At 36.3% G+C, this 20,251-nt stretch overlaps 1 protein-coding gene across 11 annotated transcripts in view; it reads left to right on the top strand.

Moving 5' to 3' along the window:
- NRCAM (neuronal cell adhesion molecule) overlaps positions 1-20,251 on the top strand; it is a gene marked incomplete at both ends in the record, with an annotated part of 67,328 nt that overhangs the window by 28,827 nt on the left and 18,250 nt on the right. For 7 of the 11 annotated variants that reach the window (XM_084260898.1, XM_084260903.1, XM_084260906.1 and 4 more), the window contains 8 exons: positions 1,273-1,374; positions 3,982-4,179; positions 4,293-4,363; positions 5,171-5,396; positions 5,705-5,820; positions 9,393-9,597; positions 9,792-9,914; positions 10,853-11,029. In XM_084260898.1, the coding sequence (XP_084117024.1) occupies positions 1,273-1,374; positions 3,982-4,179; positions 4,293-4,363; positions 5,171-5,396; positions 5,705-5,820; positions 9,393-9,597; positions 9,792-9,914; positions 10,853-11,029 (1,218 nt within the window). Of the gene's footprint in view, positions 1-1,272; positions 1,375-3,981; positions 4,180-4,292; positions 4,364-5,170; positions 5,397-5,704; positions 5,821-9,392; positions 9,598-9,791; positions 9,915-10,852; positions 11,039-20,251 lie in introns of all 11 variants that reach the window. The other 4 variants (XM_084260902.1, XM_084260907.1, XM_084260904.1 and 1 more) reach the window with 2 other exon arrangements.

The following is a 20,251-nucleotide window of genomic DNA, read 5'->3' as shown; positions in this document are numbered from 1 at the left end:
CTGGAGTACTGGACTTTGGAATTTTATAGAGCAGGCTGCTTTTTATTTTAGGGAATAAATGGTTATATGAGATAAATTATTTTTAATTAAGGTTGTTTATAGTGTGCTAAGATTTTTCTCATAGAGAACATTGTAATGCAGATTAGTTATATAATAAATGAAAAATAAATCCAACTGTTCACTGAAAGCTAATTCCCTATCAAAGATCTTGTACCAACCAAATTATGGTACGTATTTACATTGTTTTTGATGACAGCTTGTTAGACCTGTTGTATTTTACTTTATAGTTTGTCTTCTTTTACTTCACCCATAAAATGGGTAAGACCATATTGACCCATTTGGTTTATGTTTGATAAAATTCCTAATAAGGATTAGCAGTTATAGCTGAAATTATCCCAACAAAATCTCTCAGGTATAGTTTTAAATTTGACAGTATACAGCCTTTAATTTGATAGCAATTTTTCTGAATTTGGGTTTTTAAAATGCAATATAATATGCCTGAAACACTTTTAAATATGGGAGTCTTAAGCACTTTCATGTAAATCCTGTCACACTAAGTGAAAATACGGACATATTTTTAAATAAACATACTCATTAGTTTTGATTTTTGCATAACAAATCATATAATTATTTTCAGCAATTTGGCAATTTTATGCAATATAAGGATGTATACAGGCAGCTTGCATGGTATTTCAGGATATTTTCAAAGTACAGCAAAAAATAAAAGACTTTGTAACTTGCAGTTAGTTTCTATTTGAACTATACTTCACAGAATCACAGAAGGTTAGGGGTTGGAAGGGACCTCGAAAGATCATCTAGTCCAACCCCCGTGCCAGAGCAGGATCACCTAGATTACTTGTTTTGAGTTCGCGTTCAAAGTATTTGTAGTGACTCTAGAAAAGCTTCTTTGACATGAATGCTTCTTTATTTTCCTTTTTTCTTATTAAAGAATTAAGTTACAGTAGATCATCACTCATCATGAGTCTAAGAGAGACTAAACATGCATTTCATAATTCTTTACATTTGATTTGCCTTTTATATCACAGTGCAATGAGTTGTAGACAAAATACAGATTCTTGTTTATGGATAGAAGTTTCCAGATGCCTCAGTCCTCCATTTTGTCTCTGTTTTGTAACGTTGCATGCTCATTAAGTCATGCCTACGTGCGTAGATCTGCCCTTTTGTATTTGTGATTGGAATGTAAGGGTTTTTTCAGAGATCAAACTACTTAGTCTGGTGTGATTATTTACTTTGTGTTCATTTGATTTACAGCTCGGCCAAATCCACCTTTTGACTTGGAATTGACAGGTCAGCTAGAAAGAAGCGTTGAACTCTCTTGGATACCAGGAGATGAAAACAACAGCCCCATTACAAGTATGCTTGTTTGGATCTATTGCATTATGTGAACAGCATTACATTAACTGATTCTGGAGAGTTCTGAGATAAATTTTGTGTGCAGCATGGAAGAATGGCAAATTCATTTGCTATAGTTGCTATTTATTTACATTAAAAAAATTCCCTGAATGTCCTTTACTGTACAGCCAAGTAGAAAGTAAATATACAGTCCTAAAGAAGCTGGGCTTTTGACCCAAAAATCCCTGCTAGTTAACAAAGAAGTCCAGTCTTATGAATAGCTAAAGAGTAGACATGTTCATTTGTTGGATGCTTCTGAAGGAGTTACTAACATCTTGCATTAATTATTTCATAATTCCCATGTATTTGAAATAGTACTGGTACTAATACCTTTAAGGACTATCCATCATTACTCATTCAGGAGCTTATTCTTCATGGAGATCTGAGGCAGACAGTTTTTCTGTTGGATTGTTTTTTTTTTTTTTTTTTGTCCATAGAGTTGAAGAATTAAAGCATGTCCATAAGACAGAGAAAAGAAACATATATAAGCTTTTGAGACAGGAAGTGGATCTTAAATGCTCTTTACTCCCCCTAGTAGAACAGGATGAAAATATTCTTGCTTATATTAAACGGAGAAGATGGAGAAAATTAGGAGGAAGGCAGACAAATTTTACTGTTTGATTTCTAAAACATAACAGGATCACAAAGACCTGTTGGGGAAACTTTTTCATTATGAGCAACTTAATGTAATTAATTGTTATTTATGCAGTGTGTGTCTAGTTATTAGCTGCCACAAGTTACCAAGACCATTGTACACATTGTATTTAGAATGAATGAGTTAGGCTGACTTCCTGAGTGTTGCCTTCTAGGCTGGTCAGTGTCAACACTGAACACAAACTGTAAGGATCGGGCACCTCTAAAGGAAGTTTTGTAAAAGCAGAATTCCAGAAATTTCAAAACATATCAAAGGTTTTGATTGCATTTTAATGAAACACCGAGGGATTTACTGAAACTTTACACCTTCAGACTTGTCTAATTTATATCAACTAGTAATATACTTTAAAAATATAATATATAGAAGTTTAATGTAAACTGTTGAATTGTATTTAAGTTATAGCTTATTAATATACTCTTGTATCAGCATTTTAATTTTTTAAAGACTAGAAGATACAAGTCTTTCCTTTGTATAGGAATGAGATCACACTGTTTCAAAAGAGATGATACTAGGTGGTGTCAGAGCTTTTCTAGAAGCAAGATACTGCGTGCACTCTGATATTGGCAATTGAACTCTTTGACTGAATAATGCTGGTTTTAATTATGATACAATTTCTATTGCTGTGTGGTCCCCTGAGAGCCTGCATCATAAGGCGTTTGCTTCATAAGTAAGCCTATTACTGCTGCTGCTGCTATCAGTTCAAAGTGCAGATCAAGACTCAAAGATAGCACTTCATTATGAGCAATCCTTTTACACAAGTAACATGATTGACATGCAGAATCTCACTGAAAGCTCAAATAGAATTTTTTTTCCTTCAAGTCTCCTATAAATTTTTCTACTGGAGTTGCATGTAGAGTGTGAGTTACTACAGGAGCAAAATGCACTAGTGAAAACTTTGTTGGTGGGGTTTTTTTTTTTGTTTAGCATGTAATATTCTCACCTTCTAAACAAAGACTTTGGCCCAGAAAAGATTCCATCCCAAGACCTTTATCTCAGAGCACACAGCACCAGCTCAGTCAATTGTCTAGTTGTTCCTGCCCTGTAAATTTCGCATGGCAAAACTAAAGATTCCACAGAATATACTCAGACTACACATTCTTCTCCCACTTATTTGCTGCATCCTAAGAAGTCCTCTTAAGTGTTTCAAAATTTACATCTTGTACCTAAGAGCAGGAAGCTTTTGTGGCTGTTTCATAGCTGAAAAAAGAAAGTTTTTATCTTTGATAATGAATATAATACTCTTTTTGGAGTTCTACAAACCTGTTTATCCCTGAGGTTATGTAGGGTCTTGACAGTAATCACCGTAATGTTTACACAGAGGACTCTCAATAAATTTAGCTTCTGAACTTATATTCCTTGAATTAATGTGAAGATACTGAAAAGTGCTCATGAAGACCTTCTTCAAATATTGGTTCTTAACTTTAAATAGTTCTTCACTGAGCCGGTCTCATTGGTGAAATTGGAAAACTCAGAGATTGTTAATAATGCACAGGTATTACTTAATGTTCAACTTGATACAACTAAGATCAACATATTTGTCAGCCAAATAGTACTTTTACATCAAAATTCCAATCTTGTCCCACTTTCTTGCTGTGATCATTCAAGAGGTTCTGTAACATTAAAATCCAGTGCCTGAGAGAGAGCTCTTGTAATGATATGTTACCGACAGGTAGCTGCATTAGTGGGAATACCAAATAATTAAAGTTTCTATTACATTTCTACCTAGTCAGTACCTTTAAGATCCATGTTATAGATCCATGTTCTGGTTTAGATACTTACTTTTCAATTTCTGTGATTTACAAAAATGTTGTTTGGATCACTCCCTTGTGATTGGCTTATTCAGAAATGCCTACACTGCTCTAGGAAGGTGTTGCAAGTTTTGACACGAAGTTGGATTCAATTTCTGTTTACAGACTTTGTGATTGAATACGAAGATGGTCTGCATGAATCAGGGGTATGGCATTACCAGACGGAAGTCCCTGGAACTCAGACAACAGTACAGTTGAAGTTGTCTCCGTACGTCAACTACTCATTCCGTGTGATAGCTGTCAATGAGATTGGCAGAAGTCAGCCAAGTGAGCCATCTGAGCAGTACCTGACAAAATCTGCAAGTAAATAGCTATTCCCACTTACCAGTGATTGATTTATGCTATGAATGGCATTGAATTTGCTTGGAATGCAAACAGCAGTCATTCTTGTTCACACATAAATATTTTATTTTTAGATCCTGATGAAAATCCTTCTAATGTACAAGGGATAGGCTCAGAACCTGATAATTTGGTAATAACATGGGAGGTAAGTTTGGTTTTGGAGGTTTCATTTGTTTGCTTTCAGGTCTGTGAGTAGCTTTTTCTTTTTGAGAAACGATAGTGATCTAACTGTGAATGCACTGTGAGAATATTCAATGTGTTGCTTGCTTAAAACATTCTAAAAAGAGTAAAATCCAGACATTTTCCTACCTTCATTTTGAGGAAAAGCTGCATGTATTATACAAAAAAAAAAATATTTTAAGCTGCATTTTCCTTGAGTGATTTCTCAACATAAACTGTTAATTTGGTAAAACAGGATGTTTTGCTGCCAATTTAGGAAAACTTGAGTAACTTAAATATGTAAATTTTGGGTTATCTCATGTACAGTCTTATTTTTAGAACGAATTCTAATATGAGTCCTACTTATACCGTCAACTTTTGTAATAAACCAAATTATTATGTATTCTTTCAGTAAAAAACTTTTGTGGATAAATTTTCTCTATCAAGCCCTTGGTCTGGGGAGCACTGTTTTTAGGGAGCTGGTGTACATCTGGTTTTCACCATTCCACTTAAGAAATATTTGAAAACAAAACATGTATCCAGAAATCACAATGGATACTTGCATGGTAATTAGCCAGGAGCACTGTTCAATGTGTGAAAGGCACTTGAACATCATGGTCTCCTGTAAAAGCTAAATGGCATAGCTTGGAAATTTAAGCATTGTTTCTCTGACACAGAACCCAGTGGGTAATTTTTCAATAAAATTCTAAAGAAGAATCAGTATATTAACTTTGTGACTTTGGATTTTTCAGATGATTCAGAATACTTTAAAAAATGTTTCTCTTCATTTCAGTCTTTAAAAGGTTTTCAGTCGAATGGACCAGGGCTCCAGTACAAAGTCAGCTGGCGTCAGAAAGATGTTGATGATGAATGGACGTCAGTTATAGTTGCCAATGTCTCTAAATATATTGTGTCCGGCACACCGACGTTTGTTCCCTATGAAATAAAAGTACAAGCTTTAAATGACCTGGGATATGCCCCAGAGCCATCAGAGGTGATTGGACATTCAGGGGAAGACTGTAAGTTTTATAGTTTGACTGAACAGTACAGAAAGCAAATAAATGTATAACTGAAACAGATTTATAAAGTACTAAAATATTGGAAAAGGGGGATAGTAAGTTGTTGGGGGTTTTCTGTGTTGGCTTTTTTTTTAATTAAAATGAAGTAATTTTGAGATAATAGGACTTCATACCAGTCTAGTATTAATCCTGGGGTCAGCTTTTTAATATAGGAACATTTTAACCTGCTCCTTGAGCACAGTGCATACGCTTAGTCTGAAAAAGTATGTTCATTCTAACTAGATACTTGTTACCTTCTTTCCACACAGTGCCAATGGTTGCTCCAGGCAATGTGCAGGTTCATGTTATTAACAGCACGTTAGCAAAGGTGCATTGGGACCCAGTTCCACTAAAAACTGTCCGAGGACACCTTCAAGGGTACAAAGTAAGTACAGGCAAAAGCTTTATGTTCCTCATTTATTAAAATCAATCACTGTTTCTATATGAGACTCTGTCCAGACTGAAGTAACTGACATGTAAGAGGTCTCTTGCTTTCCAGTGAGCTCAGAAATTTGGCTGACAAGAGCAAAAACACTGATACAATTCATTTGAAGTTAGCAGCCTTGTAGCACTAGCCTCCTGTGACATTGTCCTTGAAGAAAAATGGGATGCTTGCAATTAGGTTTGCACAGAATATGTAGAGTAAAAAAAAAAAATCATAATATTTTTACAGATCTTATTCCAAAAGGATATTTAGGGAATGAGGAGAAATAGTTTCTTCTGGAGTATCTTCTACATCTGTTGCTATGATCTTCTTACTATAATATCATTAAGCACATCTTTAATTCTGAGTAACTACCCACTTGGTAGCTTATGCTGGGTGGTGTGTCTTTTCAGGGGCCAGGAAAAAGCTCAGTTTAAAAGCTTAATTTAAGGAGACAGGAAATGACAGAAGGCTTGAAGTGTACTTATAATTGAAGGAAGCTTCATGTGAGATAATGCACAGTGGTGATAACTGAGAAGACAAAACGCTGCAATGAATAGAGAATGAGAGACAGAAGGACCTGAAGGTTAGAAACTGGGGCAACTTGTGTCCCTGGAGGACAGGGAAGATCTGATGGCAAAAGATGTTTCAGAGATTGCACTAGCAGCCAATAAGAAGAAAACACAGAGGAAACTGCACCAGAGAGGAAACTGCAGGAGCATGGTAGCCTGGTTGTGGAGGGAAGGGTGGAACGAGAAAATACATTGACTTACTATGTGGCAATAGAAAAAAATTAAAAATATTTACTTCTTTGCTCCTCAGCAGGTGTACTAATAAGTCTGTTCTAACAAAACAGACTAGTTACACAGCCTGAATTCGGTTACTTTTTAAGGCAGACTAATTTAAACTACTTCTGTTTAAATGAAAGGAGTGAAAACAAATGTTTGAAAAAATGAAAAAAGTAAAGATTATTTGGAGGAGAATAAATATGTATACTTAGAAAATGGAGGACTGGCATTCCAGAGCATTGAAACCAGTTGCAGCTGGTTACCACATCAATGAGAGAGCTCCTGGTAGGTGGATGACGCTTACCTGGCATGAAGTAAAACCATCCAGTGAGACTTATGTTAGTTCTGCATGAGCTAACATAAGTCTGTAGTTAGTGTGGTGCTTTGCCCTAAATAATAAACTCGGCTGAGAAACAGGATTTATTAGTCTGTTAGACATTTATCTGTTAGATGACAGTCTCATTGTCAACCTGGCATTTCACACACGAATGGGCAACCAAAAACAAATGTCCATTATGTGAGGATTAAAGAGTTAGAATTAAGTGAACTTAATGCTTATTATTAATCCATTTACAGCAACACTAATGCTCATAATCCAAATCACCAAATTTCTATTAAAGATCATTAATAATACAAAAAATAATCCATAGGCACAAACATCTGGCCATACATAAAGTGTTAAGTTCTCACCTGTCCATTACACAAAGTTAAGCAAAACTGAAGCTAAAATAACTTAGTCAATAATCATATATAATGCAAGCTGAACTCCACAGGATTGACAACAGACCTGACCACTGAGTAGTTTTGCTGTTATGGCTAGGACAATTGAGACAATACATCCTTGAATAAGTTGCAGATGCAGCAAAAGTTTCAGAATTAATTTTTGCTGATACCGCTAAGTCAAGCTGAAATAGGTTAACAGCTAGACAAGACCTGTGAGTCCTAAGACCTAGTGCATAGCTACCATTAGAAAGGTTTCTCTGAATTGAAGCCAGAAAGTTCTCATGGATGCCAATACAGTATGCTTTAAGTATCTTAGTTATTGACATAGCTTACAAAGCACATGACTGTCTCTCTTAAAAACGCATCAACAAAATCCTCCTAACAAACTCAGGCTTTCCTAATGAATAAAATTATTTCAGATGGTAGCCTAATATGCAGTATAGCATTGAAGACACATTTCTTAATAAAGACAGGGGTATTTCTCTAAAGAGTCATATCATGAAGACAAATGTATGAACAAAGCTGGAAGACATCTAACTAGCAGCAGTCTACAGCACATCACTCATATTTTGCTCTTGTATTAATCTACCTATTACTCTATATACTGTGTGTTATAAAACATTTTAAACCTAAGAAGAAATTTGAAAAAATAATTCTTTTCACAGTTACTGCTGCCATTGTTTCCTATCATTACAAATTCAGTGGTTATCCAACACAGTATATGTCTCTTTCCCTGTCATATTCCTCTTTCATACCACTGCTTATCAAACCCAGCTTATTAAAGCTTTCTTTTCATTTCAACGTGGTTAGTGATAAGTTATCTTTGTGAAAAGTGACCGGCTAACTTCCTAAAATATCATGGACTGTACCTGATGACTTTCAGTACTAATACTACTAACGCTTCAAGCTTTTCTTGTAAATGGCTTTCTACAGTAGTTGGTAGGATGAGAGCTCCAGGATGACAGCTGGTGGTGTTGAAAAACATTATCTCAAGCCATGTAAAACACAGTGGTACTTAACAGTGATTAGAGTGAAATGATATGTCATTAGCAATAGAAGGCTGGTGTTGGTGTAACATTGCTTCATAAGCTATCTAGTTGGCCTATGTAAGTCTTAACAGTTCCCTTTTTCAAATTCATATGTGAAATCCCAGCTTCCTTAATTAAAGAGGTGTTGTGCTGTTGGCCTAAGTGGAACTAGAACTTCACTCATTTACCTCACTTTATCAGATTTTGTGTATGATCATAGGTACATGAAAATTACGCTATGAGTAATTAACAGTGATGTATTTGGAGGTCACAATCCTAAGAGTAACACAAGTCTTTGTAGAGACAACTGTTAATACCTTTCTAGATATCTCTCCAGTAGACAGACTGCATAGTAAAGAGCGTGCAGACAAGGCCATTAACTCTGAGGTTCATCTGTACTTTCTTATAAACTCAATCAGCAAAACGGACACCAGAATGAACTTTGTGGTCTGATCTAATTGTCACATAAATGGAGGAGTCTTCCTGTCCCTAAGTGGAGATATTTAATGACTCAGAGTCCTTGCACAGCTTACATGTTTTTCCATCCCAGACACATCATTTAGTTTCTTTCTCATTCAGAAGTACCTACTTGGCTTCCACATGACAAGCAATTTCATGGGGTTGGTGGTGTGACACAACAAGGTGACAAAGTACAAGTCTGCATTGGAAGCTTTTGATACCTCACTGCAAGAATGGGTGGTGTGATTGAGTCCTGCCTCTCAGATGGACTAATTGACATGAGAACTATCACATACTAATGCAGTTCCAAACCAGAAATTCTGTCAGACTGACCTTGGGCATTAGCAGAACTGGCAGGTGATAGTCTTCACCCAGTTGTGTAGACTTAAGTTTTCTGGGCAAGGTCTGTGTCTCACCTGAGCTTATTAAAATCACAGTTATTGCTATCTATAACTCATGGATCCTCATGAAAAAGCTTAGAATTTGTAGAGTCAGAACACCTAAACACTCACTGTAGATTTTCTTTTGTCTTTAGGTTTACTACTGGAAAGTACAGAGTCTGTCCAGAAGGAGTAGGCGGCATATAGAAAAAAAGATCTTGACTTTCAGGGGAAACAAGACTTTTGGAATGTTGCCAGGGCTGGAGCCCTATAGTTCTTACAAGCTGAATGTTAGAGTTGTTAATGGTAAAGGAGAAGGACCAGCAAGCCCAGACAAAGTATTTAGGACCCCTGAAGGAGGTATGAAATGAGAAAGCTAGAGAGTAAACTTAAATGTTCAGAAATAGAACACAAAGGTTGTAATTGCTGAATTTGCATCTTGGAGATGATAAAATAATAATCTGTCTCAAAACAGTGATATTCTCAAGAACAAATAATTCATGAGAAGTTTTAAGTTATTCTACTTTGTATTTACTCTGAATTCTTCTTAAAAGTTCCTAGTTCACCCTCCTTTTTGAAGATTATTAACCCAACACTGGATTCTTTGACTCTGGAGTGGGGTTCACCTACCCATCCAAATGGTGTTTTGACGTCATATATACTGAAGTTTCAGCCAAGTAAGTTGTTTATAAATGTATCTTGCTTAGACAATATGTCTGGCACATAGCAATCCATTTATTAAGGAAAAAAATACATTAAATTTATAATGTACAAAAGTTATGATTGCATTGTAGATGTCAGGTTTGAAAATATAGGTTATTTGGAAAACTTCTACTTGCTTAAGTGCAAGGTTAGCATTTTTTCATATAATTTTCTTCTGACCATGCTTTACAGAAAAATGGAAGTGAAGTCCTGCATATAATTGACAGCCAAGTTAGAAGCAAGATGCTACCACTTACAAATCCTATGGTCTTAACTGCAGAGAAAATATCATTAAAAGTAGATCAAATTACATCCTAAATTATAATGTTGTCTGTTTCTTCAATTTTCATGGTATTTTAATTTTAAAATGATAAATTAGTTTATATGATATTTACTCATATCAGAGCTATAAATCACTTCTTTAGGGTTGCCCTGCTGCTGCTTACTTGCCCAGAAATTTGCCAGCAGTAACACTGGACATCTGTGGGCATGAAATGGGTTAAGAAAGTTTGCTTTCTTCTCTTTGCACTGTTCCTTGGCATTGGATACAAGTCACTTCTGTACTTTTTTCCTAATCATACTCAAACTACTATGGAGCAGCTAGTTTGGAGTTTCAGACCTTTTTAATGATCGGTGTTCCAAATGTGTGTAAGTCCAGATGGTTTGATGTGGACTCATTTGCCTTGGATTGAGATACTTAGGAGAACAGAACTTGAACTTTTAAAACTTGAAGGTGTTTCCTATCTCCCTGCTGAATTTTGGCCCCTTGCATGGATCCATGTTATGCAAACTGTAGATTGTCATTCATATAACCTGGAAGGAACGATGTAGCAAACACAAAAGCCTATTTTAACACAATGGTAATGTAGGGACTTTTCCTAACTCCCTCTTCTTTTTTTTCTTGTGACAACAGTTAACAACACACATGAACTAGGCCCCTTGGTAGAGATAAGAATTCCTGCCAACGAGAGCAGCTTGATATTAAAAAATTTAAATTATAGTACACGGTACAAGTTTTACTTTAATGCACAAACTTCAGTTGGATCAGGAAGTCAGATAACTGAGGAAGCAGTAACAATTATGGATGAAGGTAAGATGGGTATGTATGAAGCAAAACCACCGAGTTTAAAAACAGCTAGGAATTTTATTTAAAAATACTATTACTCCTTACTTCCATTAAGGAAATAGCCTCTAGTAACATGTTCTCTAGAGCTTGACTGTATTAATAAAAGATTTAAAATAGTTTTTAATAGATTTTAAATAGTTTTTAAGACAAGATGTGCAAAGTCCTTCTACTGTAGTAGAAAGTCCCCAAAGGAACTGCAAAGTGGAAGACCCCAAAGAAGTGTAAAGGCCCTGCTTTTAATAGAAAATTACAAGATCTAAGACTATTCCGGGCTTCAGAGTTTCATGTAACTTTACATTTGAAGTGTTTTTACTCCATTCACCTATTCTGTTTCATTTACCTTCTCTGGTCACACAGAACAATACCAAAATGAAGCAGCTTTATGGCTGGAGGAAATTGTTTCTCTTGAAGTATGCACCAGCTTCTGTGAGATCTAAGTTTCTTTCAGATCTGACAAAAAATGTAACTTCAAAAAAAGCTGCTGAAATAATTTTTTCATTTATTGCCCCAAGAAACTGGTGACATTGTATAACATTTAAATACTCTTCCATTCAATCATGTTACTATTGATTGTTTAATGTATAGCCATTCTAATTCTCCAGTTTTGGCAATGCTTTTGTGGAAGATGTGATTTTTTTTTAAATACAAAAGCTTAATAAAGTTACAATAAATCAAAGCAAAGGGGAAATTTTTGGGAGAAAGCCTTTTATGATTTTGCACATCTTAACATTAATAGTCTGTTTTAATATCATTTTTCACATATTTTGATGCTTAGAAAATTACAGTTTATTGAATTGCCATGGATGAGTTGGTACGCAATGCCATTTCTCTAATAGCGTATTAAGGTTGCCTATGAACTGCATTTATTTTCAGTCATGAATCGTAACAAGCATGAGCAATAAAAGTCTGTAAATGCATGTGTGTTAATTTTTTGTCTTGTAATAGTCTGTCAGTGTTCAGCGTAAGTGGATTGTTTCTAATTTCTTTGAATTAATACCTTTTATCTAGTCTGCATGCTGTTTTGGTTTATAATGAAATTATATGTGTATGTTCCCTTTGGTGTTGTATCTAATTATATAGTGTTCCTATTCTTGTTTTCCTCCATTAAAGCCGGTATTCTCCGTCCTGCTGTAGGTGCAGGCAAAGGTAAAATGAAACTGCATGATTTGTTAATGTGTGGATTTTGCAGTGTTACAAATGGGGAAATTGCAGTGGTAAGGACAGAAAACCTTGGGCTACACATTGCTGAACAAAGTATTAATCAGTGCTGGAAGAAAACATTTGTGGATTTTGTTTTTTGGGTTTTTTTAAAACAAAAAATAAAAGAATCCAGAATCCTTATTAATAACTTTTCATCTGTTTATTTTGCCATAGAGTTCCAGGGGAATTCATTAGCTTTGCTTCGGCAAAGTCTAATTATTTCTGAGCATTTAACAGATGTATGTCACTGTCATAAATATTCAGGATCCAGGTGCACTACTGCTGATTAGCTGGAGTAGAAAAAAAGCACTTTTGCAAAGGAGAATTTTTTACTCTCTGTGCCATGTGCATTTTTTGTTTTGAAAAAGTAGGTGTGTTCTTGTTCTCACTGCTGATTAACGCTGCCCATTTGGTTACATTTATTTCATTTGCAAGCCAACTGTGTGTAGGAGACAGATGACTGACAATACCCTCTGTATACTTCTCAGTTAGACTATCAGATTGAATATACAGGGAAATGGCTTCCTGCTGTCTGAGGGCCACAGATCTTGTGAGTGCTTGAGGATGTCTCAGTGAGTGGAACCTGTTATCATTATTCTTGAATTCAGTGATGTTTAGGTCTTTATGATGCAGTTCTTCTGCCAAACAAGGTGTTCTTCACATTTTTTGCACACAGTTTTTATGAATTTTCATACCTTTACTGCCAGAAGCAAAGATGGTCAGAGAACTGTTAGGTAGCTATACGTCAGAAAGGTGCCTCTATACCTATGTATCATTTTATCACAGAGTTGTCATTAACACCACTGAACATCTGTGCTTCTGATTCTCAGACCAAATTGAAAGGTTTACATGAAATACCCAACATCTTTTTACAAACTTGGAAGATATAGCATAAATTACTTTACATATATTTTCTTTTCACTTGATGATCAAATGTTCTGAACGATAACAGAACTTCATTCACTCAGTCTGGTATACATCAGTCTCTCTCTATGTATATACACATATATGCACTTGTACTTGCACATATATGAGATATATATTTATATATGTCTATATAAGTGTATTCTAATATCAAATGAGTTTCTGGTAAGTGTATGGAGTTGGGATTTATTTGAATGGCAAGGCTTCTTTACTGCTTTTTAGTCTAGTTGTAGCACAGATTGGAACTATCAACCTGGACATTAACAGTAGAAATGTAAATTAAGTTCTCATTACTTATAGCTGACTGAATACCCGTGCAAGGAAAAAAGGATTCTCTGTGTGAAACTGAGGTCTAATTATAGCTGTGTCACAGTCTGTGGCTAGCAGAAAGCATCTTGTTTATAAGATCAGCTGGAGAAGCTCACATTTCAGAGCTGTCATCTCAGACTCTCTGAAAACTTAAGCAGATGTCTTCGTTTGGTTCCACGCCATTTCTGGTTTCAGAGTTTTCACATACTCCTGTAGCATCTAGCTCTTACAATTGCAGAGAAGACTTTGGAACTGCAAACAGGATGGAACTAAAGCCACGACATCTGTTAGGACATCCGAGTTGCTGCAGGTCTGAGATGAATGTTCTCGCTGGTTACTTACATTAGCACCATTAACTGTTTTGCTGCCGATCAGGGACTATGAGGAAGGAAAAGTAGGATCATATTATCAAGATGAAGTGCCAAATTATTTGGTCTCATGAATGGGTGGATTTGGATGCTCAGTAATGCTCAGCCCACTCAGAAAGAAGCCATTCTTAGCAGTGAATTCTTACTCCTCGGTTAAGTGCTGGAGGGCCTGTATGTATGCACAGTTCTTATTAATGACAAACCAGGGAGAAGCTGAAATTTAGATGTTCTTGACTTTTATGATCTATGAAAAATATCTCTGTTTTTTATTTTGAAAGTCAGCACTTAGCAGAAAAAAATGTAGTTATCCTTTCAGTTTGACCACATTCATTTTGGAAGTTAAGAAGACTTAACTCAAGTCCCAGATTCAGCCAGCCTGAATTGCACTAAATTTCTGTACGTGGTTTTTTCTACTGGCTACCTGCCTCTGAAGACCTGCAGCTTGACCAGTCAGAAGACACAAGGTGCCAGATGAATTCAATTCATCTGAAATGGGTCAAGCTGTGCAATTTAGGACATATTTCACTTCTCAGAGTAAAACTATATATTAAATTGCAGAGGGAAATATTGCTGCAATAAATCCAAAAATCCTAGAGCACCTCAGTAATTTTATAGTAGGTCTGAAGTATATTCCCTGTCTCTTGAGACCATGTGTCTTTTGCCATCTTTTTAGACAGGTGTCAGCCCTTCATTGTCTTTTATTACTTTAAGAGCAATGAAAGTAATCACAGTCTGCTTACTGCTACACTTGACACTTGTCATATTTGTCCCAACTGAGTTTGTATGGTTGTATTGACTCTACTGGTGCTGTTAAGTAATGATATCCAGTATATTCCAGAACAGTAAGTAGAGAAAAGTGCATTTTTTCCCATAAGGTAAAATAACATTTTTATAAGAAAACATGAATTATGAAGTAAAAGATAAGGGATTATCATATAGGAATCATTCTTCTTTTTAAAAGAACTTCAAAGCTCTGTTCAAAAGGGGGGCAAGATAAGGAGGAAATTCTTGGCTCCCTGTAATATGAACACCCTCCTAATAAAAACTTCTTGAGACAAAAACAGCACCTTTGAATCAGATAGCAGAAATGCAATGGATCTTGAAAAATTACGAGAATTGAGGTTCTTTTCTTCTCTAAGGGGAACTTAGCAGAGGAGATCCATGTCACTCACAAGTGCATGAGAATAAATCATGAGACACATTATTTTACTAGAAGGGCAAGTTATCCTGTTACAGTTGATATTCCTATTTGACTTGCACTATCTTTATTCCTTTCTAATACTGCGATGTTATAAATTACTTAAATTTGATCAAATTATGGCACTACAAGGACAAAACAATTGTTTTCCTTCTTAGCAACCTCTATCCTAAATGTGTGTATGTCAAACATAATGTAGTATCCCCAGTAGTGGATAAACACTATGCATTGATATTGCCATTTTCTATTCACATCTAGGGACAGGTACAAGGCAATAGAGGTGTGAGAAAAATCAGGGAATGAGAACCTGATTGCATATAAAATAATTATAGTAGCAGCTGGAAAGTGATGCGGGAGCACTGGAGTCCAGTCTTTCCTACTCTTCTTCCCATCGAATAATTGGAATATAGAGGAAGAGAATACAGATTTACCCAGTGGTAGAAAGTTGCTGATTAAAATAAACAGTCACAGGGGGTTGTTCCTGTGTTTGTGGTAAGCTGAAGTGTTGGGAGTCATGCCATGACGCGTCAGTCTCGACATTTCTCAAGTTGTCTTGTTTCACTTTTCAGTTTCTTTTAGATTCAGTCAACATTTTTATTTGAAAGTGAAGTCTTGCAGTCGGCATAAAGGCAGACACTGGTAACTGGCAGTACTGAACTGCAATTAAAATAAGGTTGTGAGATCACAGTTGCCTTTAATTGAAGCTAACGCTTCCTGTCAATGCAGTGCTCAGCCTGGTCTGCCTTCTTTATGTGAACTTCACAGCTCAAGTATTACTGACAGAAAGGGAAGAAAATAAGTAGTCTGTCTAGCCTCTGGGTTAGAAACTATTCTTATTTCTGACTAAATCTCCAATATGCAGCTCTTCACTGCAGGCTAGACATCATTCTCAGCTGAGTTAGTATCTCTGATCTCTTCATATAAAACGGGATCAATCTGAATTTTCTTTGTTCATTCAAAATGCTGTTCTTTAAATCATTTTCCCTGCCCACCATCTGTTTTCCCTCCCTCTTTGAATCATTTCACATAATGTCTCCATATTTTTTTGCTAACAAGTTCAAGCTGCTTCTTCTTTTCAAGTTGATTATTTTTGTACTGCTCCTTCAGCCACTCTCTGCTTGTGGACTTCTCCATGACCCATCTATGGGATTCTTTCAGTACAGCCTGCTGCTTAGAGTCATTGATTCGTCCTCTCTTAAGTCTGCTGTGAGAGGTGATAATGCTTTACGTGCTAGACTAGAGCTGATGACTGGTACGGCACAAGAATTCCTGCAGATACCTTTCTCCTTGTGGACATCACACAACATCCATTCTATGCTAAATGCTTATCAGTGAAAGGATTTCTTGCATTTCTTCTTTCTCTTCTGCATTTCTTGCACGTCAGGAATCCTCTTGCAATGGCTTAAATTGACTTAGAAGTGGCTAATGCCCATCTCTCACCGATAGAAATGGAATTCCCTCCTACTGCTCTATTGAGGCTTGAATTTCATACTATAAAAGTTATAGGGTAAAAAGCAAACAAAAGCAACCTCCTTCTCCATGTCATACAAATTCTGGCAGGATCTGTTGCCTTTTTCCTTCAACTTTTCTTGGGTGGGCATGTGATTTTTTTTTCCTTTGAATTTATTTTTTCCCTTTATATATGCATCTTGGCTAATTGTCTATGACATGATGCTTTACAGGGTTGGGTTTTTTTTTCCCCATTTGACACCAATCTTCAAGTGCTTATCACTTGCCTTCCATTTTTTCCTGGAGTTCTGGTGAATCCCATGAAAAATCCTAAAGCTTAGTCACTTTGGGGATTATTTATTGTTCTGCTGAACTGAATCTTGAGAGAGCGTACCTATTGTGTTGTTAAAATCCATTCATACCTCATGTCACTAAATTCTGTTGAATCTACAGCCCAAGTGTAACTCTGTTACCTGGAGGAACTGTGTCCCTGAAAGGCTGGAAGATAAAATACAACTCTACAAAAAACTCCACTGTAAAGGCACTGGAATTAACTTGAAAGAACAATTTTACTTTGAGCCTAGGCCTCTTTCTCAGCACTTGGCAACTGCTTTTATGCCATTTCTCGCTACAGGAACGAAACCGTACTCAGAAGTGCCAGCTAAATTTTGCTTTGTATCGTAGCATGAATAAAAGAGCTTAATTTACTGGAGGTAGCTGAATAAGAGTCAGTCTGTATAAAAACTGTAACTTATTAACAATCCATTCGCATCAGTTTTAGACTGACACTTTTGTCAGCACGCCGCTGAGCAGCGTCGTGCATGGCTGCAGATCAAAGGGATGGAGTGCTCTGCTACCAAAAACTCCTGCTCCCCCAGACAAAGCTTTCTGTCCCCCCCTTTTTACCAACTGGTGCTTGCACACGCTGAGATTTTCTGCCAGCTGACAATTACACATTTTGCATTTGTGAGCAGTGCTGGGAAACATATTGAAGAACTAAAAGGTTAATTATAATTAGAGGTGTGCTGATTGAGAAGACAAGGGTCTGGGTAGATTGGAGACAAGCTTTAAATGTTGCAACTGTGTCGACTCCAGGCTTTCATCCCCTCTGGTTCCATCAGCCATCTTTTACCTTCTTGTGTGTGTATTCATTTTGCAAACACGGCACATTTAGCACACTTAACTAAAACTTTCCAGGCCTGATGGAAAATTGGGTCAAGCAGTAGTGAAAAAAAGGGAGAATTATAAAAATAATTATTTTGAAAATAAATGTACTACTGAATTAATTTCTTGGTGCACTGTATTCCGTCAGAAAAAAAACAGAATTTAAATCTGACCAAATACTACACACGTATAACTCCAGAGAAACAGCTGTTGGTAAGAATCGGATAAGAGTACATCTGATAAGTGTCAGTGTAATCAGTCACTTGAGAAGATTTAGAAACTAAAGCACTAAGGAAATGAAGGTAATTTTCAGAGCCAACTTAATTGTCACACACAATCATATGAGCAGAAAGACATGAACCAGTTACCAGGTTTTTAATTTAGCAGGCAACTCTTTAATCAGAGCAGAAACCAGAAATCAGATGGAAAAAACAGAATACAAGATAAGATGGAGGTTTTACAGGGAAGGTGATTATCAAATTTGCTTAGTGTTACAGAAGCTCTCTGTCATCTGGAGTCTTTCATACAAGGTGCGACAGTTTCCTTCATCCCCAACTGCTCAGGTGTGAGGAGAGAGAATCATAGAATAGAATATCTTGAGTTGGAAGGGACTGGTAAGAACCAGTAAGTCCAACTCCTGTAAGAGAAGTTAGGTGTAATTCTGTTTACAAGAGTTTGAAACAGATCATTGCTAGTACATTCCTCTGTCTTCAGCACTGAAGACGAATATGAGTCATACAGTTGTGCTCATAATTAGACAGCAATTGGGAAGACCAAAATCCAGGAAAATGGAGGTTTTGAGAAAAGCAATTTAATGAAACAAACCAAACTGGTATTTGGAACATAAACCAGTTGTTTTCTTGGCACAGAACAAATGCTTAGCTGCCAATTGTAACAAACACCTGTTCCTCTCTTCAGATGAGGAAGGAAGTTTATATATCCTGCCTGCAATCTCAGGCTCTGCACCTTTCTAAATTTAGAACCTGCTATTCTTTCCTCTTGCTACCTTCCATTGGCACAGAGAAGCAGAACCTAATCCCCTGGCATTACTGTGGTGTCTGCGGTTACGTACTCAATTTCCCATAGACAGCTCTGGCTTTGGTATTTCTTATATGTTTTATCATTGACTTAGTAGCCTAGATGGCTTTTTTACAGCTAGAACTTTCTCTTTGATTTTTTTCAGGTGGTTTCTAGCCAAGAAATAAATATATGCCTTATGATTTAAAGAATATATTCTTTATTATTTTTAGTTTGTAAAAAATTGTGTTTATAATATATAAGCACAACTTACATATGATGACTTCAAATGTAGGAGTAATTAGCTTAATACAGATTGAAGAGTTGAGTGAGTGCTGCTGAGATAGAATTAAGAAGAAAAAATTGATGGAAGTATAGGGGTAAAAAGTCTGTCATTGTGAAAATTTGTAATCATGAGAAAGCATTTTCAGGAGAATGGATGGAATTTGCATAATTTAGGCTTTTTTAAAAAAGACTCAGAAACTATAGGTTTTTAGGCATGCCACTCATTTCATTTACTCTGTGCTAGGGGCTTGTATACAGATTTATTTATTTCATTATTCCAAAGTAAGCCATTTTCTCCTTCAATCTAATTTGGAGCTTCTTTCAGTCAGGCATATGGACAAGGCAGTCCTGTTTTGTGGAGAAGATAATTTAAGGACACAGATAAAATGTGTGCAGCACTTCTTGCCTTGAGAAGGGGCTTTTGCCCATTTTATTTTCTGGTGTAGGTGCAGCCACTGGGATTCTGCCATTTGTCTTTACTGAGAAAAGGTTTTTACCTCCAATGTTTCCTGGTCCTTTGGGGACCATTTTTGATGTTTCTAACAGAAATGTTTTTAGCAGGATAGAAAAGTCAGCGGCAAACCGAGTGAGGCATTTTCATTAAAAGCTAATTTCATGCCTTTGAGGAGCATCCTGCACTATGATACTATTAGAACTATTGAATTCTGTTTTTCATTTATATTAGGCAAACAAAAATGCTGAAATATATGTCCATTTGTTACAAGTATAATTGGAGAACCAAGAATTAAGGTATGAGTGAAGAAGTGGCTAATTACAGGATGCAGAAAAGAGAAGCAGTTCTTTTCATAGATGTGGGCATTACACCTATCTGTGAGAAGTGCTGTTGTCGGAAGAGACTGTGGGCAGTAAGACACAGTACCTTAGAATGAACAGCTTCTCACCTTTCAGTGTATTATGTCCTTCACACCAGAGTATTTTGATATTGGCTTTCCAATATCTGGTGTCTGATGTTCCGGTGTGTAAAGGTACCGTGATTCCACGTCAGTGAAGCTGATTTCAGAAATGTTCTCTGAAAGTAAAGGTGTCAGTGCACATGTACTTCAGTTTGTTTTCAGATACATGTGTATCACTTAGCTGTTTCATATTTTGACAAGTAAAACTAATTGAATCCTGCATGAACTTAGAGTGTGCATGTGTTATTCATGTAACAGGTAAGGTTTTACTGTGTTATTTCGATGTTGCTTTTCGATGCAAAGTGGTTTTACTCTTTATTTTTTCTTTCCTACTATCTCTGATGGTGAAGGATATTCA

Source organism: Gallinula chloropus (assembly GCF_964237585.1).
Source record: "Gallinula chloropus genome assembly, chromosome: 1".
Taxonomy (NCBI): Eukaryota; Metazoa; Chordata; class Aves; order Gruiformes; family Rallidae; genus Gallinula; species Gallinula chloropus.
Note: the sequence above shows the minus strand (reverse complement) of the source record. Positions and strands in the feature narration are given on the sequence as shown.